General features: G+C 38.2%; 1 protein-coding gene across 1 annotated transcript in view; it reads right to left on the bottom strand.

Moving 5' to 3' along the window:
* The window catches only part of CPE (carboxypeptidase E), a 116,975-nt gene that overhangs the window by 4,368 nt on the left and 86,281 nt on the right, over nucleotides 1-26,326 (bottom strand). The window contains exons 3-7 of the mRNA XM_039249944.1: nucleotides 25,090-25,257; nucleotides 18,502-18,619; nucleotides 17,109-17,291; nucleotides 6,058-6,197; nucleotides 1,484-1,583 (exon numbers count right to left, since the gene is read on the bottom strand). Coding sequence (XP_039105875.1) covers nucleotides 1,484-1,583; nucleotides 6,058-6,197; nucleotides 17,109-17,291; nucleotides 18,502-18,619; nucleotides 25,090-25,257 — 709 coding nt within the window. The remainder of the gene's footprint in view (nucleotides 1-1,483; nucleotides 1,584-6,057; nucleotides 6,198-17,108; nucleotides 17,292-18,501; nucleotides 18,620-25,089; nucleotides 25,258-26,326) is intronic.

Below are 26,326 nucleotides of genomic sequence, written 5' to 3'. Positions count from 1 at the left end.
CTGGGCTTCCAGAACAATGCGCGTGGTTCTCTCTCGACCTCGGATTCCATTCCTGCTTACTACTCTGCCCTCAACGAGGTGGAGTGTCCCACATTCTACTCAGATTTCACTCCTACCTATGTGCATTCCCCACGTTAGATTCTCCTAAAATACTTGTAACATGGAATGCAGAGACAATCATATCTCTATGGCACTAGGGTTCACCGACAGAAGAGACTTCATGTGGCCAAGGGGATCAAGGTCTGGGCGCCCCTAAGGGAGCAATGTCTTGGCACAGATTCTGGTATATTTATTGGTTGGCAGGGCAAGATGTGCTGGCCACATCTTGTGGGGTTTTAATACATATTTGTTAAATAAATAAATGGAGCTTTAAAGGGAAAATGTTAAGGATTCTTAAAATATACAAGTTATAAATGAGGAGATTAAGAAAAGAAGTAACGGTGTAGAGTGGTTTGGAAAATAAGGTAAAGGTTCATTAATTACAAGGTCTAGAAATAAGTTGAGTAGATTATACATAAACACATATTGTTGTTGTTGAAAAGATGCCAACAGGGGCGCCTGGGTGGCTCAGTCGGTTAAGCGTCTGACTCTGGCTCAGGTCATGATCTCACAGTTCGTGGGTTCAAGCCCCGTGTCGGGCTCTGTGCTGACTGCCATCTCAGAGCCTGGAGCCTATTTCAGATTCTGTATCTCCCGCTCTCTCTGACCCTCCCTTGCTCATGCTGTCTCTCTCTCAGAAATAAATAAAACATTTAAGAAAGAAAGAAAGAAAGAAAGAAAGAAAGAAAGAAAGAAAGAAAGAAAGAAAGAAAAGAAAAGAAAGAAAGGATGCCAACAAATGCCAGTTAAACTAAAATGAGCTGGATAAATGGAACGGGGCTAGGTAGGTTTTCCAGGAAAACACATCCTTGTCCCCAAATGGAGAAAATGGAAATGGGGTTTGTAACTTAGAAATAGCCAACATCCACCTCAATTCTGTTAACACCCGGTTTAACCCTGAGTGAGTCTCGATTTTTCATACAGATTAAATAAAGAAATGCATGAGAAATCCTAGACACACAAAACACTGGCATTTTTCTTTCCTACTCTTTTCACTCCCTCCTGAGGTCGACCAGTTAACAGCTTATCAGCACTTAAGACACTGATAATTCAACTTCAGCTAGTTGGTCAGCCTGTGCCTCAGGAACTCCACGGAATCTCCAGCAGATGGCGCCACGCGGCAGTTCCAGGCTGAGACAGCTGAGGAAAGGGCGCCATCTGCTGCACCTCAATTTCTAAGCCAGCAGCCGTCCAGAGTAACTGCCAGACTTGCTCCCACAAAGGAAATGTAACTAGATCAAAGCTTGGGGGAGAGGGAGGTAAAGAGACAGGAGGCATTCCATCATTTTGCTTAGAATAGCATAAAAATGGTTAACTATGATGACAAGTAATCATGTTCTGGGTATAATGCTAGAGCCTCCAGATCGTGGCAAAGAACACCCACCAGATGTAACATCATGGTCTATTCCTTCCACGGAGATGGACGCATTGGCAATTGGGTTACCTTGAAGGTCCCGGACGAAGCCTTTAACTCCTCGGTGGATCTGCGAAGGTCAAGAAAAACCACAAAAATCATATTAGAAATGAACTGACAACACATTTCGTGTCAAGAATCTCCTTACTTTCTAGCAAAATACTGTAGATCCTCATTGTTGAAGGATCCAAATATGCTCAAGAGGCTGCTGAATTTTTTGGAACACTCTTTACACTGCTTTTTCGCAAGTGGACAAATGAGGGGGGAAAAAATCCCCTGCGAATTGAAATCTCGTTCTGAGTCAAAGAAAGACATTAAAGTACCTTCCGAACCGCCAAAGGGAAAACCAAAACAATTGTCTATCACATCTGTAAAGCAGGTCCGGTCTGAGCATATTTCATGGCTTTGTCCCGCTTACATTTGGTCACCTGTATATAGGTTGTATGGCCATTGCCAGTTAAGAAGGACATTACATTACGTCGCTTTAATGCACGTTCGTGTTGAATAAAAAGACATACTGTGACTGCTCTTGCAATCAAACAATATTATTTGCTTGAAAACAAGTAACATGAAAGATCTGTGAACTTCAAACCTGAAGATTAGATTGAGAAAGAAAATGAAAGAGATGCTGTTGAGAATAATGCCCCCGAATTAAGTGGCAGTCAACAACTAAAGCAACGCAAACTAGAAAAGGGCTCTTTTCCTTCATTTTGAAACACTGGTTCAACTAAATCAATATGTGTTTGAAGTGACAGAGTCACTTCAGGTTCCTGAGAAAGTGCTTCTGGAATACCAAATGGTAATGCAGGAAGCTTAATTACTGAACAGAAGATTCCCGAGCTCACAAAGGTTCAGTTTAATCCGCACTCAACCCAGCCCTAGAAAGGGAGTTATCTTTTGCTACTGAGGATACTGGAATCTTTCCTACAGAAGGCAGAATAAGTCCCAGGTATGCCTTTGTCACCAGAGAATAAATCCAACAGTGGTACAATGTCTATGCAAAGGGATGCCCTTGATTATCAGCAAATCCTTTTGCATTTGCTATTTTTTTAAAGCAAAACCTCTAAAATTATAAAAATCACATGTCCTCCTTTTTTCTAAAGGCAACTTGGGGATCTGAAGATTTTTACGGAGAGATACACATAGAGCAGAAAATCAGAGAAAAAAATACAAATTTTCTTGAGATGAGGACTCATCAAAGAAATTAAGAAAGCTTGCAACCAAGCAGTTATTTACCCACATGTACTTTATTCATCGTGAGGCATTATAATCCTGGTATTATCAATATTATGAACCTTAGAGAAATAAAATTTTAAATTTCCTTATCATTGAAAAACAAGTCAAATAATCACTCCAAGATCATATAATTCACCAGCATTAGGCATAAATATACCCAGTTAATATTCATTACTTTTTTCTGCCGCTACAACCCATGACTTACGGTCTGCAGTTTAACAAATAGTGAAATAAGTATCTGTTTCTGATAAGCCAGTTTGAGAGCAAACTTCTCTGAAAAATTCCACTGTAGTAATAAATCTCAATGGAAGTGTTATAGGCTCTGACAACTCTACATGAATGCAGATCGGAAGATGCTGTCACTTTATGGCTTTTGCAAAGGAAATCACAGAGAAATTCAAATTTCACTCATGTCTGAAGAAACTATGTGCTACACCTGTCCCTCCTGTAATGCTCTCTCCTTAGATTCTAGGACATCAATCAACCAAAGCTGGGGAAAAAAACCAGAAGATTCTCCATTGTTACTAGAACTATGCATAGTAGTAACCCTTAAGCCCTCCTATACTTAAGTGTTACCCAGAGTGCTTGCTGAAATGGAGACTTGGGGGTCGTACCATGCAGGGAGTGGGATCCAGTGGTGGAACAGGAAACATCTTTAACAAGAACCCAGGTGATTTTGATGCAGGCACCCATGAACCATTCTTTGTGAATTTGGGGGGAATTTTGAGAACCAGACTGTTCCAAATCTATTGAGTGAGAGGCATTCCACCACAGCAAACTATTTATCCTAATTAACTTTACAACTCCAGTTCCTACAAACATCCCTTTAAAACTCTGCAAGGGATTTCCTCTCAATGAATTACAGAATTAGACCTCCTAATCACCTATTTTCCATGAGCCGTAAACTAGTCCATGATTAGACTTTAGGTCCAGGTGTTCAATTACTGATCCCCACCATACTCTGTCTCATTGTCAGTAAAATAATTTCAACACAGAACTTCTAGCAGTCTTCACTGATATGTCATCAGCCTATGATTCCCTAAATTAGAATGTTCTATGATCCAAGTTGGATGAGCTCAATCCAAGTATCACTCGTACTGCCTCTGTACAATTTGCACCATTACACTGATGTCCTACAGGGTGGACCGCTTGATCTGTGTACAGATCAGATTCTTATTCCAAGTGGCATAAAACAGGTCTGCACGACCCTCTTCTTTTCAGCTTATTTCTATATAAATTGGTATAGCTTTTAGATGAATTAATACATGCCTACCTGCCACCTAAATATAACAAACATTCTCCTCTTTCCTGATGGTACACTTTTGCGTTTTTGTTTTGTATTTAGTGCTTTCTTAAGAACCAAGACCTAAGCAGCAGCTGAATCTGTTGTTTAACTGATGATCAGAGTAATAATCTTATTGGTGTTTCAACTATAGTAAATCTTACAGTAGTCCTAAAGAAGCCTTTTCTGAACCCCAGGGACTGGGTTAGGGACCCAGTGCCCGGCCATTTTTCTTTGTACTGAACTTTTACTTTAGCATTTATCATCGTCTCTTGTGATTAGGTAGTGATGGTTCTGAACCTCACTAATACGAGGTCAGTTACTGTCCCCAGGGCCTCACGGTGTGCTTGGGACACAAGAGTAGCTGAATCAACTTTTGCTGAAAAAAAGTATGTAAATAAAATAAAAAGCACTGTATTAAGGAGGAATTATTTGATACCTAAATGGAGACCACATACCAAGGAGGCTCGTCTTACTTCCTCTACCTGAAGAATACATTTACAGCCCTCCTCGAAGGAGACCCTATTGGAGGGTTCCTATCAAGATTGTTGTAGGCTCAACATGGTTAATTATCCTCAGCCTTTGTTGTTGAAAATGCCTAACATGAAGCAGGATTCCACTGATTGAAAAAAATCCTGTGTAATAAGTAATTTTTAATCATTGTCTATAACAGTGGATCGATTCCATGAGAATCTCTTTTGGTAAGGTATCATATGGATATCTGACACATGTAAAAGAATGCTTCAGCTGATTTGACATCTTTTTAAATGCATCCGTTTCATATGTGTATGTTTATATGTCGACATATATGCAAATAGCTTCATGTTTATCTAATAGTATTCATATCAAATTCGTTTTTAAATTAATCTGGACTATCTGCTGGCATGTGAAACTGATATCGCCCTATCTGGCTTTGGGTGTGAACAGCCATATACAGAGTGGGATCTAAAGGCTCCCAAGGCACTGCAGGCAAGGAACAGAGTCCTTAAGTCTGTTGCACCCCCACAGCCGCTGGTGCCAATGTCTATGTAGCATAGAGATGTGCGGAGTATAGAGATAGGCGGTTGGCAGGGGGGTGGCTGCATTGAGTCTCAGTAGGTAAGGTATCTAACTCTGGCAGATGATGAGACTCCCCCCTGAATTCTCTGTACAGACCCCACAGGAAGGTTTACATAAGTGCCTCTCTAGTGAAGATCTAGGTTTCTGACATCAGAGGCAATGTGCCATGGTGATTCTGGAACTAGACAGCCTGGTATAAAATTCTGCCTGAGTGACTTCAGGCAGGCTATTTACCCTATCTGGTCGTGGATTCCTCATTTTTAATTCAGGGATGATGATGACGATGATGATGATGATGACGATGATGATGATGATGATGATGAAGAAGATGAAGATGATGATCCTGATACAACTTTCTTTATAGGTTTGTTGTGAAATTTAAATGCATTAATGATTACGTGTAAGGCATTCAGAACAATGTCTGGGAAACAGTAACCGCCCAGTAAAGGTAAACTATCATTATTATGATTACCTGGGATTCCACTAAGTCGAGGCTGAGACAAGCGGGGCATGTGTGGGGTACAGAATTTAAGGGAGCACTCACACTCAGATGCTAATCCTATACCCGCATGCCTCCGAGAAAAAGTGCCTCCTTAAATTTTGGAGCCTCAGTGTCTCACTTACCTGACCCTTGTCCCAGTCCTACCAAGGATGCCTGACTGCCCCAAGATGACCAGGGTGGAGGAGGGTGCTTGGACTGCCTGCCTCAGAGCAATATGAATGAAAACAAGGGATCACCTCACTTCCCACAAATCTCAGTTTAGTCCGTTCTCGGGGAATATTCATGAACCACAAGACCTTTGACAAATGAAAGCCTGTTTGGACCCCTACTGACATGTTTTCCAAATGCAGAGTCCTCATTATGAGTCAGCCAGACCCCTCTGGACTGGGCTCCTCTGAGGAAATGGATGTACGCCAGGTTTAAATGCTCTTAGATCTCCCATATTACGCTGGAGATGGTGTTTACCTGCTCGAGGTAGCTAATAAGGGAGTTTTTATTTTCCTCCCAGTAGCTTTTCAGAGTCTCTTCAGGTGGAAACTTTTCACAGCTAAGCTCCACGGTGATCTCGAAACAGTTGCTGCTGAGGTAATTGAAGTCTTGCATTCCTGCCAAGGCACCAAATGGAAAGTCAAAATACACACGCGGAGACTAAAACTCTACACAAGCCGTGCTGCTGAATTGAGAGCCAAGTAAAAGATACACCAACCAGGGCATTTTGAGTAGTCTGTGGGAAACCACAAGGAAGAATCACCTCCCATAAGGGATAGAACAACATAACTGAGAGACTGTTACTGCCTTAGAGCACAAACTCTCTCAAGTTCTTAGGCAGTTACTTAACTTAATGTATTGCTGCTATAGGGCACTAAGGTAGGCATCCACCACATTCTGTGTTGCTGGCATTGGCTTCAAAGAAGAAAACTGGGAGCAATGACATCAAAATGACAAAATAGGGGTTTTCTTACCATCTTCCTCAAAAAAGAACACTGATTTTGGCAATCACCCACAGAACAGAGTGCCTTTGTGGAAGGCTGAGAGTCCAGGGCAAAAGGCCTAGTACACCACTGGCAGAAAAAAATCCGAGATTGGATGCATTGAAGAAAGTGACAGTAATGGTTTGACTTTATTTGCATCACTTGCTCCCCATGGTGGCATAGCTCAATGCCAAGAGAGAACTTTTGGGTCCATGATTTCTCCCACAAGAAAAGTGGGAGCCTGTGAGTGAGCTGTGCTGGACACAGCTTCTTTCTCACCCCATCCAGAAAACTAAAGTATGCTACCTGACTTGCTGACAGAACAGTAGCCAAGACTTTCAGAGTGCATTAGAGGGATGTGGATCTTACTAACGATGTCACAGATTCCATCAGGAAGCCTGCCCATTAGAGGCTGGGGTCACCTTGCCTGCAGACCCCCCCCCAGACTGGCCCACAGGCACTCCTCTAACATTCTGCACACCCCATCCACACATTTCTCACCCTGTGGCCAGCTCTCCATCCATGCCGCTGACAATAGCAACAGCGAGCCTTTGCAGATGCCATACAAGCATGCACAGACAGCTGGCCCAACTCTGCAGGCCTGAGAGAAAGGACTCAAATTTGGGTGTTTAGCACTGCCCTGGAGAAAGCAAACAAGAGTCTGGATGGCTCAGTTTGTTAAGAATCGGATTTCAGCTCAGATATTGATCACATGGTTTGTGAGTTTGAGCCCTACCTCAGGATTCTGTGTCTCCATCTCTCTTTCTGCCCCTCCCCTGCTCATGTTCTGTCTCTCTCTCACACAAAATAAATAATTAAAAAAAAAATTTTTTTTTAAAGAGTCTATCAGCAATTGGTCTGGACCTTGCCAAATCAAAAGAAGTATGCAATTTCAAGAACTCTCCACCTAAGAAGTATGAAGCAGGTATATCATAGAAAAGGTCTGGGAAATCAGGCCTCAGAAACCCTAACAGAGCTAACAAGCTATACTCTACCAAAGCCAGTCATTAAAGACCGAAGGGGTGACTACTTCTTCAAATGTGAAGGCAGCAGCACAAGACTTCAAGGAACGTGAAAAAAATTAAGGAATCATGACAATACCAAAAGAACACAATAATTTTCTAGTAACCAACCCCAAAGAAGTGGAGATCTGTGATTTTCCCAATAAAAAATTCAAAATAGTTGTTTCAAGGAAGCTCAGTGAGCTACAAGAAAACATAGAAACACAATTCAATGAAAGCAGGAAAATAATATGTGGACAAAATGAGATGTTTAACAGAAAGATAAAAATCATAACAAGAATCAAACAGAAGTCCAGGAGCTAAAAAGTACAAGGAATTAAATGGTGGGGAAGGGGCAGGTGGTATGCAGTAAGAGCATTAATGGAAGATTGGATCAAGCAGAAGAATCAGTGGGCAGAAACAGGTCATTTGAAATTATCCAGTCATAGGAAGACAAAGAAAAAAGAATGAAAAAGAGTGAAGAAAGCCCTCAAGACTACAGAATACCATGAAGTAAACAATCTATAAATCACTAGAGTCCCAGAAAGAGAAGAAAGATGGAATAGGCAGAAAGCTAGTCCCAAGAAATAATGGTTTAGAACTTCCCAAATCCAAGGAGAAATTTGGATATTCAAATTCATGAAGCTCAAAGGTTCCCCAAATATTTCAGTTCAAAAGTATCTTCTCCAAGACATAGTATAATAAAACAGGCAAAAAATCAAAGACAATGAGATAATCTTTCAAGCGGCTAGAGGGGGAAAAAAAAAAAAAAAAAAAAAAAAAAACCCCCCCCCCCCCTCAAGAAAGCTATCAGCAGATTTCTCAGCAGAAACCTTACAGGCCAGGAGAGAGTCGAATGATATGTTCAAAGTGCTAGGAGAAAAAACCTGCCAACCAAGAATACTTTACTCAGCAAAGCTGTCCTTCAGAAATGAAGGAGAGGTAAAGACTTTCCCAAACAAAAGCTGAGGAAGTTCATCACCATTAGAAATTATTTACAAGAAATGCTGAAAGGAGTTATTCAAGCTGAAATGAAGGAATACTAATTTGTAATATGGAAACATAAAATTATGCAACATACTGGTAAAGATAAACATATAGTCAAATTCAAAAAACTCTAACACTGTAATATACTAGTGTTTTAATCACTTAACTCTAGTATGAAGATTAAAGAACAAAAGTATTAAAATCACTATAGCCACAATAATTTGTTAATGGATACACAACATGAAAAAACGTAAACTATAACATCAAAAACATCAAAGCTTTGGTGGGGAAAGGAGTACAAAGAGCTTTTGTAAGCAATCAAAATTAAGCTGTTATCACCTTAAAATGGATTGTTATGTCTATAAGATGCAAGCCTCATGATAACCACAAAGTAAAAACTTATAGTAGATTCACAAAGGATAAAAGTATAGGAATCAGAGCATATCACTAAGGAAAATCATCAGTCCACAAAGGAGGGCAGAAAGAGGGGAAGAAAGGAACTAGTGAACTACAAAACAGCCAGGAAACAATAAGATGGTATTAATATGTTCTTACCTATCAATAATCACTTTAAATGTTAATGGCTTAAATTCTCCATAAAGACATAGAGTGTCTGAGTGGATTAAAAGAGAAAAGGGGCGCCTCGGTGGCTTAGTCGGTTGAGCGTCTGACTTTCGCTTAGGTCATGATCTCGCGGTTCGTGGGTTCGAGCCCCGCGTCGGGCTCTGTGCTGGCTGCCAGCTCAGAGCCTGGAGCCTGTTTCAGTCTGTGAATCCCTCTCTCTCTGACCCTCCCCTGCTCGCGCTGTCTCTCTCTCTCTCTCCTAGAAATAAATAAAACATTTAAAAAAAAAATAAAATAAAATAAAAGAGAAAAAAAAACAAAACAAGACTAAACTATATGGTGCCTACAGAGCATCACGTCATCTTTAAGGACAATGAAAGTCAGAGTGAAGGATTGGAAAAAGATATTCCATGCAAGTGGAAACCTAAAAAAAAAAACAAAACAAAACAGGGATAGCTATACTTTTGTCAGGCAAAATACACTTTGAGCCAAAAAGCTGTAACAAGAGACAAAGAAGGTCATTATAAAAGATAAAAGGGTAAATTCACCAAAGGACATAACTCTTAAAAATTATGTATGCACTCAACACTGAAGCATCTAAATATATTAAGCAATACTTCAGACTGGAAGGGAAAAATAGACAACAATACAATAATAGTGGGAGATTTCAATATCCCACTTTCAATATCCATTATCAATAATAATGGATAGTTATCCAGTCAGAAATCAATAAGGTAACAGTTGCCCTTGAACTCTATGTTAGGCCAAATGTACCTAACAGACATATATGTAACATTTCATGCAACAGCAGAATTACTCATTATTCTCAAGCCTACATGGAATATTATCCAGGATGGAGTCACAATTATGTAGAAAATTAAAGCAACACACTTCCGAACAACTAATGGGTCAAAAAAGAAATAAAAAGGGAAACCAAAATATCATAAAACAAAAATAGAAATATAGCCAAAATTTATGGGATGCAGCAAAAGCACTTCTAAGGGGAAAGTTTATTGCAATAAATGCCTGCATTAAGAAAAAAGAAAGATCTCAAATAACAGTCTAACTTGATACATCAAGGAACTAGAAAAAGAAGAACAAATTAAGCCCAAAGTTAGCAGAAGGAAGGAAATAACAAAGATCAGAGCAGAAACAAATGAAATAGAGACAAGAAAAACAAAAGGAAAGATCAACAAACCTAACAGCTGGGATTTTCTTCAAATATAAACAAAACTGACAAACTTTTAACTAGACTAAGAATTAAGAGAGAGATGACTCAAAAAAAATCAGAAATTAAAGAGAAGACATTATAACTGATATGACAAAAATACAATTGTTTCTTTTTCCTTTTGTGCTAAGTATAGTTAATATAAGGTCTACTCTCTGAACAAGTTTTCATGTGCATAATACTGTACCATCATCTATAGGCAGTTTGTCATAGAGCAGACCTCTAGAACTTACTTATCTGGCATAGCTGAAAATTGATACCCATTGAACTCCCCATTCTCCCTCACTTTCAGCCTGGAGCAATTACTGTTATATTCTGGGTTTCTATGAGCTTGACTATTTTAAATACCTCATATAAGTTGATTGTGCAGTATTTGTTTTTGTGAGATTGACTTATTTCCCCTGGCATACTGTCCTTCAGTTTCAACCATGTTGTTGCTAATGGCAGGATCTCCTTTTTGAAGATTAAATAATATTCTACTGTATGTATATGCCATATTTAGTCAGTAAAATCTATTGGGACTTTTAATCAAGAGAGTAGACAATTCTGTCTTCTGCACAATGATTGTTTCAATGCAACATGATGTTTCATATTTCCATGTTTTTTCTCCATCTTTATATTTTCTTGTCAATTCTATTGCACTGGCTAAAATTTTCAGGGCAGTGTTGTTTATATAGATGCTAAAAGCCATCTTTGTATCATATGTTTAATGTGTCACAGTTGGGACGAATATAACTAGAAAGCGGTGTAACTGAGGCATGAATCTAAAACCTACGCTCTCTCCTTTTTGCTATAATAACTTGCTGTTATGGAACAGAGATAGTGGAACTATTTATTTGGTTTTTTGCTAAAATGGTCCCAACCCTTTTAGAGACAGGCACCAACAAAACTTTACCTTTCAATTCAAAAGAGAGAGAGAGAGAGAGAGACTACTGTGAATGAGGCCAACAATCTGATAACCTGGAAAAAATAGATAAATTCCTATAGGCAAATAGCCTACCAAGACCGAATTATGAAGAAACAGAAAATCTGAAGCAGACTTATTATGAGTAGGAGACTGAACCAGCAATCAACAATTTCCCAGCAAAGAAAAGCCCAGGAGAAGATGGTTTACTGGTGAATTCTACCAAACATTTAAAGAAGAATTAACAGCAATCCTTCTAAAACTCTTCCCAAAAATTGAAGAGAAGGAAACACTCCCAAGCTCATTTTACAAGTCACCATTACCCTGATACCAAAGCCAAATAAGGACATTAAAAGAAAAAACTACAAGCCAGTATCCCAGTTGCAAAAATTCTCAATAAAATGCTAGCAAACTGAATTCCACAGCTCATTAAAATGATCATGTAGAATTCATACCTGGGATGCAAAGACGGTTCAACATAGGCAAATCAACAAATGTGACATCACACTGATAGAATAAAAGATAAAAATCATAGTCATCTCAAAAATTGTATTAAAAATTTTTGACAAAAGTCAGTATCTTTTCATGATAAAAAAAACTCTCAGCAAATTAGATATAAAAGAAATGTACCTCAATATAATAGTGGGCTATATGACAAGCCCACAGTTAACATCATACAAAGTGGTGAAAGACTGAAAGCTTTTAATCTAAGATCCAGAACAAGAAAAGGGTGCCTACTCTCAACACTCCTTGCAACATAGTATTAGAAGTTATAGCCAAAGTAATCAGGCAATAAAAAGAAAAAAGACATCCAAATTAGCAAAAAAAATGAAGTAAAACTCTTTTGTTTGCAGATAACATGATCTTCTACATAGAAAGTCCTAAAGATCCCACCAAAAAACTGTTGGAACTAATAAACAAATTCATTAAAGTTGCAGGCTACATCAAGAAGATGTGGTTTATCTATACCATGGAATACTACATGGCAATGAGAAACAATGAAATCTGGCCATGTGTAGCAACATGGATAGACCTTGAGGGTGTTATGCTGAGCGAAATAAGTCAGGCAGAGAAGGACAAATATCATATGTTTGCACGTATAGGAGGATTAGGAGGAACTTGACGGAGGAACAAGGGGGAGAAGAAGGGCGGAAATGGTGGGGGAAAGGGAGAGAGGCAAACCATGAGAGACTCTTGAATGCTGACAAAAACTGAGGACTGATGGATGTGGGGGGGAAGGGGGGGATGGGCATGGAGGAGGACACTTGTGGGGATGAGCACTGAGTGTTATGTGGAAACTAATTTGACAATAAACTATTTGTAAAAAATAAATAAATAAATAAAGTTGCAGGCTACAAAATCAACCTAAAAAAATCAGTTACATTTCTATGCACCAACAATGAACTGTCTACAAAATGAAGAAAGAAAACAATCCCATTTACAATAGTATCAAAAACAATAAAATACTCAGGAATAAATTTAACCAAGGAGGTGAAAGATCTATAAACTAAACACTATAAGACATTGATGAAAGAAACTGAAGAAGACACAAATGAATGGAAAAATATACTGTGTTCATAGATCAGAATTAATATGATTAAAATGTCCATACTACTCAAAACCATCTACAGATTTAATGCAATCCCTACCAAAATTCCAATGGCATTTTTTTACAGACAGAAAAAAAAATCCTAAAATTTATATGGAACCACAAAAGACACCAAATAACAGAAGCAATCTTGAGAAATAAGAATAAGCCTGAAGACATTATATTTTCTGATTTTGATCTGTACTACAAAGCTATAGTAATCAACTATATGGTTGATTACTGTCATAAAAACAGACATAGAGATCAAAGGTACAGAATCAAGAGCTCAGAAATAAATCCTGCACATACAATCAACTAATTTTTGACAAGGAAACCAAGAATATTCAAGGGGGGTAAGATAGTCTCTTTAATCAAAGGTGCTGGTAAAAACTGGATATCCACATGCAAATGAAAGACATTGGAATTTTATCTGACACCATACTCAAAAACGAACTCAAAATGGATTGAAAAAGTAAGTGTAAGAACTGAAATCATAAAGCTCCTAGAAGACAGCATAGGAAAAGAGCTCCTTAAAATTGGTCTTGGCAATCGTTTTTTGCATGTAACAGCAAAACACAAGCAAAAAAAGCAAAAATAAACAAGCAGGACTACATCAAGCTGAAAACTTCCACACAGAAAAAGAAACAGCCAAAAACCGAAAAGGCAATCAATATACAGAAAGAGAGAAAGTATCTGCAAACTATCTGATGAGGGGCTAATATAAAAAATATATAAGGAACTCATACAACTCAAAAACAAAGAAACAAATAATCCAATTAAAAATGGACAGGCAACCCAACTCAACATTTTTCCCAAGGAAGACATGGAAATGGCCAACAGACATATGAAAAGATGCTCAACACCACTCACTCATCATCAGGGAAATGCAAATCGAAGCCACAATGAGATGTCACTTCACACTCGTTAGAGTGGCGATTATCATAAAGAGATAATAAGTGCTGGCAAAAATGCAAAGAAAGGAGAACACTTGCGCACTGTCGGTGAGAATGAAAATTGGTACCTTCCCTATGGAACATGGTAGGTTCAGAGGCTTCCCAACAAAAAATTTAAAACAGAACTACTGTTATGATCTAGCAATCCCAATTCTGGATAGACATCCAAAGAAAATGAAATCAATCTCTAGAAAAGATATCTGCACCCCTTTGTTGATGGCAGCATTATTCACAGTGGCCAAAACAAGGAAACAACCTAAGTGCCCATGAACAGACGAATGGATAAGAAAATAAAAAAGATAATTAAAAAAGGCATATTATTTGGCCACAAAAAGTAAGAAAATCTTGCCATTTGCAACAATATGGATAGACCCTGATGGCATTATCCTAAGTGAAATAAGTCAAAGAAAAATACTAAATTATCTCACTTACATATGAAATTTTAAAAAGCCAAACTCATAGGAACAGAGTAGAGCAGTGGTTGCCCAGAGGGGGACAGGGAAATTAGGAGATGTTGGTCAACGGGTACTCACTGTCAATTATGAGTAAGTCCTGGGGACGTAATGTACAGCATGGTGACGATAGTTAATAATACTGTAGTATATACTTGAAAGTTGTTGAGAGAGTAGATATTAAACGTTCTCATCACACACACAAAAAAGAAAAATGGCAATTATCAAGTGATGGATGTGTCAACTAACCTTGTTAGGTAATCACTTATGCAATGCATACATGAAATAAACCACATTGTATATCTTAAACTCACACAATGTTATACGCAACATTATGTGTGTTATGTTATGATGTTAGGTTCATATATGTTAATGAACCTGGGGGAAAAATAAATTTTTTAAATGATGTTTTTTATTCAAGACCCAAATACTCAACCCTTACTGGCCTGCTAAAGAAACATGCATCCCGCTAAACCTACTTTGCTATCAGGGAAGAGCTTGGACAGTCATGTAAGATAATCTGACACGCTATTTTGTTCTTTAAGTCTAGCCAATATCCCAGTATCCTCCTGAGAGACTGAGAGTCTTAATAACATACTACATATTAATTTAACAATCACAGAGTATCTTAAGTCTAACAAATATCCCAATATCTTCCTGAGAGATTGAGAGTCTTAATAATATACTACATATTAATTTAACAATCACTGAGTATCTACTACATTTGAGGCATAATAATAATTCAAACTGCACCAACAGAAGATTCTGTACCCAGAAAATTTTACTCTGAACCTGATTCAAATTAGTAGTGCATTTTGTTGGTGCCGCCAGACTGCTTTTTATTTATTTATTTTATTTTGTTTTTTATTTATTTTTGATAGAGAGTGAGCAGGGGAGGGTCAGAGAGAGACAGTGACAGAGGAACGAAGCCAGGCTCTGTGCTGACAGTAGCGAGCCCCATGGGGGGTTCAAACTTAAAAACTGTGAGAAAATGACCTGAGCTGAAGCTGGACACTTACCCAACTGGGCCAGCAAGGTGCCCCTGCTTTTCCGGAGCCAGTGTCCATCCCCGAATTGCTGTTTAATTGTTGGTTGTTAAGAACTCAGAGCTGCCCCTGCTTTCCAGAATTGGTGATAGAAACCACCTGGTTTCGGGGTTCTATCTCCTACTTTCATTCCAAAGCCCTCCAGAGCAATCCTCAAGGCAGGACAACCTTGCCTGTGATTCAGGCCTTTCTCCCAAGGGCCCAGGCCAAGGCTATGCTGCCCCTAGGACCACATCCTCACTCAGTTCTATCTCCCTCCTTACTCTGCTTCCCTCACTTCCAAACAGGGTTTTATTCCTAAAGAGCACTTCCTCGATAAATTACCAGCATCCAAATCCCTATCTCAGGCTCTGCTTCCAGAAAACATGGACCTAAGGGCACTGATTTCATTCACTAGAGAGCTAGAGAAAGTCAAAGGTTTCATTGACTGATTTTTGTGGTTCATAATCTCTAAGATTATATTAATATCATAGTCATTATTTTACAGATAGGGATTTCTTGGTATTTGGTAGACAATACACTGTTTGTCCATAAAGGTAATTCCAAAGGGATCACTAAAGATTTTATAAAAACTGAAATATAAAATGTCTTCCCATCTGATGTATTCAGCATAGTCTAAATCTTAAATCTGACTTCATTTCTCAAGCTATGCGGGGAAAAAGTGCTCAGTGTGATCTGGCCTGATGTAAAATGAAACTGAAACAGAATAAACATATATCAGAAACAAAATCAGGAAGAATATTTTTCTCAGGCCATACTTCAATACAAGAAATAAACAAAACCCTATAATTAGCTAGTGCTGCTACTGCCCTAATTCTCTTCCATTTTCAGGCGGGTCATAGAAAATCATTCTTGGGCAAAGAGGAGAAAAAGACCGTAACAGTATCTTTACATTTCATTCTTCATCCTCAGTAGAGTGAGTTCTACACAACTGTGGTGGTCCAGGTAGCCATGAAAATAAGAGCTCTGTAGGGGCTCGGTTAAGTGACAGACTCTTGGTTTTGGCTCAGGTCATGATCTCATGATTCATGATTTCAAAACCTGCGTCAGGCTGTGCGCTGACAGCACAGAGCCTGCTTGGGATCTCTCTCTCTCTGACCCTCCCCTCCTGTTCTCTCTCTGTCATTCTGAAAATAAATAAATAAATTTAAAAAAGAAAGGAGGGAGGGAGGGAGGAAGGTAGAAAGGAAAGAAGGAAAATAACAATTCTAAAATCCCTGTGGAGCAAAGGGACCCAGGAGTCTTCCCCTGGTTGCCTAGAAGATGCTTCCTCCAGCAGTCATGCTGCATGTGGGTTTTCCCTCTGCAGACCCCAGAAAAGATGAAGAGTTTCACGATTTAATAGTGCTTATTACAGTAGTGAATATAAACTAATATTACACATCAGACAGTCAACAGTATCCCATCATCTAAAAGGAAAAAAAACGGTATATAGACCAAGATATGCTAAAAGCCAAAGCCCGCACTCCAAAATATACACTTACCTATAGTAAAAGCCCAACTAACATATCATAAGGAAGTTATCTTATTCCCTAGGGCCAGAATTTAAAAAATAGGGTACTAATAATATGCAATTTATATTTTCCCAATAGGTGTCTTTACTTCATTTCTTCTATGTCTTCAGTTAGCATCTTGATTTTTAAAAATCAACAAAACCAAAACTATACACAGCAACCATTCATCCAGAAAACCAATTTTAATGGCTGAACTATAAGTTTAGCCAATTTCTTAATGTTTGAGGAAGACTGAAAAATCTCTAAAGCTAGATGGTAATTATAAAGAATTCACTATCACATGATCAAAAAGCAAAACAGAAACTCACCGCCAGGTACACTGTACCAAGCAGCACCATTGGTTGTTCCATCTATGAAGCTGCTGTCGTCGTCATTCTTGCGACATGGTGGCCGATTGGGGTCAGACATGGGTGGGTTAAAAGCGGAGTACGCTCGAGCCAAGCTTTGGAAAATGGCATCATCTGGGCAGGAGCTATACTCATGAGCACTGCCTAGTGAATAAACCCACAGATTAAAGATATTAGCACAGACCAAGGAGCACTCCATGTTTCCTGAAGAGTGATTCAGTGTTGGCTCTTGCTGATGCACTTCTTTAGTTACATCACTATGGAAGAGGAGTGAAGGTTAAGAGCTCAACAATTACACTTAGTTTTTAAGTTCTATAACATTCCGTTCCATGCAACAATGTAGAAATTGGGCAGAATGCACATTCCACTTATGAACTGAAAGCTTCAGGAGAGAAGGTGATAAACTTGTGGTGAACTAGACCTGAGAAAACAGTAAGATTTCCATTCTTAAAATTTTTATTTTAAAAATGTACCCGTACCAACCTCACAGCCACCGTGAGCCACTCTCACACCTATTTTTAGTATTTGAGTTTAAATGTTTTAAAAGATCTCTTTTGTTATGTATAATGGAAATAAATAATACACATTTGGATACACTATATTCTTCTTCATATATTACAAAGTATGCTAGGCTTTTAAATTTCCCAGCTCTTGACAAACTATGAAATCTCTAAATTTTCATGATGTTTCAGCAGAGACTTTTCCTCAAAGCTCAAAGTTTCCAATATCTAAAATTATTATCCTCTGCTTACAGAAACCAATTCATCAAAATCCCCTGAGAATCCATCCAAAGCAGGAAATTTCTTGTAGAAAAAAAAAAAAAAGTTGAAAATAACTATCTGGCTAAAGTTTGCTGTGCCTGAAATTTAACTAAAACTAGTTAGAGAAAGTCAAAGTATCACTCCCCTCCCTCACACCACTAGAAATAGCTCCAATCGGAGAAGTGTGAATATACGGTAAGATACTAGAGATCACATGGACCCTCATCAAGCTCTGGCAAGACTGCTTCCATTTTTAAGCCATCTTGTACACACACCCATATACCTTCTATTCTCTTTCCATTCTACCAGTTCAAGAATTATCCAAGTATGATGTCTGTTTTCTCCCCTTCTCTTGCATTCTGTCAAGATCACCTTCCTCTTCAACTAAACTTATGGAAAACTTACAGTCCTTTTCTGCCATATATACCTGTGCCTCATGAAACAAGGGATGTTGCTGTTAAACATATATATTTCTACAGGCGAAAATCACTTAATGACCAGTTCCTTAAAAGAATATTATAGAAATTGTTCTATAAATCCTCATAAAGTAAGTGTAAACCTTGAACCATGAAAGAAACAAGAAAAACACCTACCACTCCGAGTCTCATCATACGGGTAATTGGCCACAAGGTCTCCTCCGTGGAGATTGGCAGAGAGCACGAAAGGAATATCCATAATCCAATGAATGACGGCCTTGGTCTCAGGAGCAAGCTGGATTCAAGATTAGAGATTAAAAGGATTATATAAGTGGTTATCAGTGGTGGGATCACCTGACAGGAAAGGCACAGAAAAGGAAAACAAGAACAACAATCCTTGAAAGCTGGGCATATTTCAAGCACTTTGTGGCTGTTTTCATAAAGATAAAAAAGATTCCAGTCAGAACAGCATTTCCATCTCTATCTTCTCACTTATAATAAAAAAATATTGCAATAGTGTGTAAATTTCCTTATAAGTTTTACTTTTGTGAGCTGCCAGCTTTTTTCTCTTTGAAACTTGAAAACCGTCATGCAAATCACTTACAAATTCTGAGGCATCTCCAGCTGATCTTTGTTAATAATAGCTAAGAGTAAGGAAAGGAAAAAAGAAAATAGTTGAAGAACTAGGTTCTTTCCCTACAGTGATTAAACTCTAGAAATATATGGTAGAGTTTATTTCTTTTATTATTAATAATTATTATTTTCTTCTATTGCTTACTATTTTTCCAGTTCCCTCTACTTCTAACACTGTCTCTGTAAAAAATATTAAACTGAGTCTCTTTCAAAACTCACTGCAAAACATCAGTTTACTTTAAGAAAACCATTTTAAACAAAGGCAAACGTTTCAGAAATTCATGCTGTCTTTTAATGACTCACAGCCCTTCATATCTTGGAGGAGGAACAAACAAAGGAGGAAAGAAATTTATAGCAAAGAATTAATCTGGAGCCAGGAGCTTGATCTTTCATGTCATGAATTGTTAATACTAACTAGGAAGACTCTCAAATCCCCAAGTACCTCATTGATCTAAAAAAAGAAAAACATTTTCCTGGAGATGTGATCCATACCGTTCATTGGGACAGAAAATCTAACAGCATCAGTAGGGTTTGATGGTTACAGTAAGATCCTATATTTCTGTAGCTCTGTTCAGTTTATGAATGAGCATCACCACATTCCCATTGGATACACAAAGATATTCATCTCCCCTTCACAGGGAAGAATCTAGGGGTTGAGTGTGTCAATAATATATCTAGGTTCACACAGCTGAGGATTCAGTTAATGAAACTATAAAGCCCATGTTTTTGTAAGTATGTCAACTTTAATATATCAAAACTACCTATTTTTCATGTAGGCAACTTACAACTTGTGAAAAAGTGTGATTTAGAATAGGGTGTTTTTTTATTATTTGTTTAATTCATTTATCTCATTCTTCCTATAAAAATTGTTTTTTGTAGGGGCACCTGGGTGCCTCAGTAATCTGACTTTGCCTTTTGGCTCACTGTCATGATTTCACAGTTCATGACATGGAGCCCCATGTTGGGCTGCTTGGGATTCTTTCTCCCTTTCTCACTGCCTCTCTCTCTCTTTCTCTCTCTCTCTCTCTCAAAATAAATAAAATAAACTTTAAAAATGTTTATTGTATAGTCAAATCATGGAAAGAGCCTAAATGTCCAACAACTGATGAATGGATCAAGAAGATGTGGTTTATCTATACAATGGAATACTACATGGCAATGAGAAAGAATGAAATCTGGCCATTTGTAGCAACATGGATGGAACTCAAGGGTTTTATGCTAAGTGAAAGAAGTCACGCAGAGAAAGACAGATACCATATGTTTTCACTCATAAGTGAATCAGGAGAAACTTAACAGAAGACCATGGGGGAGAGGATGGGGAAAAAATAGTAACAGAGAGAGAGGGAGGCAAACCAATACTGAGAACAAACTGACGGTGGATGCAGGAGCCAGAGAGAGGGGAAAATGGGTGATGGGCATTGAGGAAGTCACTTGTTGGGATGAGCACTGGGCGCTATATGGAAATAACTGGACAATAAACTATATTAAAAAAAAACAAAAAATGTTTATTGTAGAAAATGTAAAGGAGACAAACACAAAGAAAAATTAAAATTACCCATAATTTTACCTTCTCAAGATACCCACTGCTAACATTTACATGTATCTTTCTCAGTCTCTTTCCAATGCACTTATATATTTTTTAAATGTGATCATTTATGTATCATTTCATATGTGGCCCTTTTTGTTTCACAGCACATAACAAATACTTTTTCATGTCATTGAGTAGTCTTCTAAATTACTGTGTTAATGTATGAGTAGTATATAATATATAGATATATAATATATATGCAGATTCTTAAACAGGAATAAAATAATAGCTAATACTTATTAAATACTTTCCTCCAAAAATTATATATTTACCAAAGTTTTCCTTTACTGGGTTCATGTTTTTATATATATAGATTTTATGTTGATCTATGCTGATATTTGTGAGATGGATTTGTCTCAATTTCATTTATTGAATCTATACTCTCTTTTCACAATGATTGGAAACATTCCCTTACCATACACTAAATTCTTACACATACTTAAATTTGTTTCTAGAATTCAAATTAATTTAAGTTAAATCCAGTTTAAGTTTTGATTTAAATCAACCTTGAAAGAACTAATATAGAACACTTAATCAAAAAAATCTTTAATCCAAAAAAATGCATATGCTTTTCTTTGCAATGAATTTATGATTTATTAGGTTCGACTCCTCAAAAAATGGCAATAACGTCATATGATAAGAGTACAACACATTCTTTTAGCATATTCTGTTTAAAGTTTTCATGGTCCTTCTGAATTTCTTTTCAATCCTCTTCCATGTCTATCCCTTTCATTCCTCCTAACCATTCAAATCCAGTGATTGGTACTGACAAATATTTCAATGAGTTCAGAAGAGACAGAAATCTCTGAAGACTTTAGGAAAGAGGTGGAACTCCACTATGCCTTGAAGGAAAAGTAAGGGAGGCTTTGGATAGGAGGAAAGGTAAGTGGTAAAATAAGAAAGGAGGAAAACACACAAGCAGGAAGCAGGTGGGCACCCCCTGGGGCAAAGGATTGGTTTGAATGGGAGCTCAGGAGGCAAAGCCATACTGTGGCAGGTGATACTGCTGTATTTATTATTCACCTGAAAAGGGTTCAAAACAGTGTGGATGGTATGCTTCCATAGAGTCACAGATTGATACATGCATAAAAAATAATTCTGGGTGTGCCTAGGTGGCTTAGTCGGTTAAGTGTCTGACTTCAGTTCAGACAGGTCATGATCCTCCAGGTTCGTGAGTTCAAGCCCTGTGTTGGGCTTAGCGTGACAACTCAAAGCCTGGAGTCTGCTTTGGATTCTGTGCCTCCCTCTCTCTCTGTCTCTCCCCCACTAGTGTTCTGTCTGTCTGTCTCTCTCTCTCTCAAAAATTAATAAACATTGGGCTGCCTGGGTGGCTTAGTTGGTTAAGCGTCCGACTTCAGCTCAGGTCATGATCTCACGGTTCGTGGGTTCGAGCCCCACGTCAGGATCTGTACTGACAGCTCAGAGCCTGGAGCCTGTTTCGGATTCTGTATCTCCCTCTCTCTCTGACCCTCCCCTGCTCACACTGTCTCTCTCTCTCTCTCAAAAATAAATTTTTAAAAACACATCAAAATAAATTTTATAGTCCTGAATACACAAAGTCATATTCGGCCATTAGGTTTGATCTATTGTTAAGTCTTATATATATACTATTGCTAATATACGTGTTACCAGGATGTTCAAAAGTAAGTGAGTAAATTCCACAATTTGACAAATTAAACTCAGTCTGTCTTTGGCTATTAATAGAATGCTTTAGGCTGTCTACATGCTGAGATCTTCAGAGCACCATAATTATGTCTTTAAAAAATCCATAGAGAAGCTTCTGGAACACCTTTAAGATTAAGCCCCAATAGAAGCTAGAATCAACTATGACCTATCTTTAAAATTTCCATTTAAAGACTGTAAATATAATGCAAATGTTATGCTCTATAACTAGATGGCTTTGGCTTTTAAAATATATTAAAGCTATATTGATTTCCCTTTCTTCCCAACCGTGGCCATTAAAGACAAATATAAATGTAATAAAATTGTTTGATTTAATCCGCTTCATTTTCAAGCAATCCAGGCCAAGTCTCAGGTACTAAACCCAGATAACAGTGATGGGTGACCAGGCCAAAAGGCTCAAGAACAGATGAGAAAAGACAGCAGCAAGAGAGAACTTTTATTCAGGGGCTCAGAAGAACCAGGAAGCAGTTGGAGAACTTGGTAAAAACGCCGACTCCTCTTCACCACCCAGTCCCACAGCACACACACACACACACACACACACACACACACACACCCCAGGCTTCCTGGATCAGCATTCACAAAAGTCTGCATTTGGGGGGCACCTGGGTGGCTCAGTGGGTTAAGTGTCAACTCTTGATTTCAGATCAAGTCATGATCTCACGGTTCATGGGTTCCAGCCCTGTGTTGGGCTCCTCACTGACAGCCTGCTTGGGATTCAATCTCTCGCCCTCTCTCTCTACCCCTCCCCCTGCGTGCTGGCTCACACGCTTTCTCTCCCTCTCTCTCTCAAAATAAATAAATAAAAACTTTTTTTTTTTAATCTGCATTTTTAATCCCTAATTCTTGCAAATTTTGACATTAAAAACCATTCGAAGGCCAGATGGGCAGTTATCAGAAACAGTGCTGGGGGGATGGGGAGGGAAACGGGTGAAGGTGGCCAAAAGGTATAAGCTTCCAGCTATAAAATAAGTCATGGAGATATAATGTACCACATGGTGACTCTATTGAAAATACTGTATTCCGTATCTGAGGTTTCTAAGCGAGTAGATCTTAAGCGTTCTCGCACAAGAAAAAACTGTAACTAGGTATGGTGACCGATGGTTAACAAGATTTATTGTGGTTATTTCACAATACATCCAAACTCCAAATCAGTATGCTGCACATCTGAAATCAGTGTTATGTTATACGTCAGCTGTATCTCAATAAAAATAAATAAATAAACATAGAAACTACTATAAGCGATACAGAAACTGAAAAGGAGAAGTCAGAAAAGGGGAAATGTGTAATAATATTAACAAAACGCCTACTTTATTTCTCTTACCAGGCAGAGTCTAAACACTGTCTCAGTCTTAATGACAGAGATGGAAACAAGACAAAATGAACCAGATGTGAGCAATGTCATCCCAGGATTATCAGGCAGGTTGACTGAAGATTTATTTAGTCTAATGTAAACGCACCTTGCTTCTGTTCCAGGAAAGAGACCAAATTTTTAATTTTTATGGATTTCTCTTTAATTTACCTTTACTCAGAAAAAGTCTTGGCACTGAGATATTTTTAATGAAACCTCTAATTTTTTTCAAAGTACCATGAACGTACATCTTTTAAATAAGAATTGCTTACGCTAGAAACAAGAAAGTATCCAATACAGAGATGATGCAAATATTACACAAGTTCTACCGGGGAAGAGGAAGGTAGTGCTGACAGAAAATGATGGCATCCCACAAAGGCTGCCAGTCAAATGTCCTGTCAACATGAGCGTATTTCATAGATTCTGCTACACAAGGTGACAGGAATTCCTTTTCTCATTTCTCAGGTTTAGCGAAGACAGCACAGGCAGGTTAATGTCAGCAATGAGTCAAGTCTGTAGGCTAATATCAGCATTGGGCTCCCGCAACAGTTTTTCAGTTCTGTCGTACCCCCTCACAGCTTATCACACAAGACCGCCCTCCTTTCACCTCTGCTGACCTCACCCAGCTTGTCAAGCTGGATTGCATTCATTCATAATAGGTTTTCAGCCTGCTGTGGCTGACTCAAATATAAACTAGAATTCTTGCAACCAAAAGACCCAAAGCAAGAAGAAGGGGGTCCTGTACTCATCATAGTAGGAGACAATGGGGGCCTGAACCAAGCAGTGGAATGAATCTATAGATGAGATGAGACTGAAGAAGTGTTAGAGCCCTCAAATCACTGGGATCTGACTGATTGTTGGTGGGAGGGGACAGTGACGGGAAAATCAAGGCTTTGATGAGAGGGTAAATGAGAAAACATTGTTTTCTTATGGAAAATGTTTGTTTTTGAGGCCCTGGGTGTCACCAGATAAAGGGACTCACTGAGCAAGTAAAATAGAGAAAGAGAACCCCACAGGAGATCAGGAGTTGGAGAGAGGGGTCTGTAGGGAAAGAGATAAGGGTAGCAGATTGCACCCTGAAGGCCAGCACTTAGCCAAGGTAGAGGAAGCAGGGAAAGAGACTGAGCAGTAATTGGAAAGGCAATAGAAGGGGCAGGAGAGAGTGCAGTTGTGCAAAGCAAAGAAGGAGAAAGTTCTGGAAAAAAAGAAGAAGATGAACAGTGTAAAATGCTGTGATGTACTGATAAAGCGCCTCTGAAAGGGCCATGAAGACATTTTAAGACCCTCCCTCAACTGGATTCTTCCCTCCTGCCCCCACCCCCACCTCTTATTCCCCTGACCCCCACTCCGGTCCAATTCCAAGGTCTTCAACCTTGACTTTCCAGGCATTGGCTAATTATCCCATACAAGCTTTAACATTACTCTTATGTCCTCCATTCTGACGAAGATATCAGAACATAGTTCCTTAGGCTAGAGAACAGAACCCAAGGAAACTATACATATTCTCTACCTTCGTGTTTTGATCCACAATCTTCTTCAGATTTTTCAGCAGATGATTATTTGGACCACCTTCTTTCTCGTTAACATAAACTATCCTATCCAGGTCTGGAAAGTTCCGGTTCAGATCTATTCCCTGGGCATTGCTTCGACCCACAAACCAGTCCTTGAGCTCACCAGGCTAAAAGAATCAAGGAGAAGAATAATAAGTTATTTAGTATCATTGTTACTATCTAATTAAGGTTTTCATTAATGATTTTTAAAATAATTTATTAAGATTAACTATTTCCGCAATATCCTCTCAAAGCTGCATTTTCACTCTCTTACTGACAAACACATGAAGGTATCAGATTGAAAGTATTAGTTATACTTATTTCAAAAAATAGTTTCAATGAATAATATTTTAAATATTAACAATAATTACATTTAAGTGACATGTATCATCAAACTGCAAAAAATATCTGTACATATTAGAAATAGATAATTACTTTCAAAGTATGCTAGTCTAGGGGCACCTGAGTGGCTCAGTTGGTTTAGCATCCAACTTTGGGTCAGGTCGTGATCTCAAGGTTTGTGGGTTCAAGCCCTTCATTGGGCTCTGTCCTGACAGCTCAGAGACTGGAGTCTGCTTCTGCTTCTGTGTCTCCCCATCTCTCTGCCCCTCCCCTGCTCATGCTCTGTCTCTCTCTTTCCCTCCAAAAATAAAAAACATTAAAAACATTTTTCTTTCAAAATAAAGCATCCTAATCTAGATTTGGGCTTAAGTAAAATATTCACTGGCTCTGTAAATTACAGCAATCAATTTTTTAAGTATTCAAAAGAATAAATTACTAAAGAAGATTGGAGGTTTAAAAAAAGTTTAACATAAATTATTTACAAATTAGTAATATACCTCCCTCTTATAGTCTTCATGAAAAACTTCATAGAGCTCTGTAAATTGAGAAATTTTAAGCCCTTCATTCCTATAATGGTATAATCTGGAAAGTTAGTGAATTTCAAGACATTTAGCTATATTCCCTAATGCATATTTCTTGCTTTACTATTACATTGTACATAATCTATGATATAGAGCCAATCCCCATATTCTTGTGATTATACAAACTCAGATAACTTAGACTCAAAGGAATAAAAATCTATAACAGAAGATAAAAATGATAATCTTTTGTCTACTCTGTCTTACAGTTCTGAATATATATAATTATATTTATAATTATTACTTATAATAAATAATCTTACAGTTCTTATAACAG

Source organism: Hyaena hyaena, unplaced genomic scaffold (genome assembly GCF_003009895.1).
Source record: "Hyaena hyaena isolate Hyena2069 unplaced genomic scaffold, ASM300989v1 scaffold_356, whole genome shotgun sequence".
NCBI lineage: Eukaryota > Metazoa > Chordata > Mammalia > Carnivora > Hyaenidae > Hyaena > Hyaena hyaena.
This window is presented reverse-complemented; position numbering and strand designations above follow the sequence as displayed.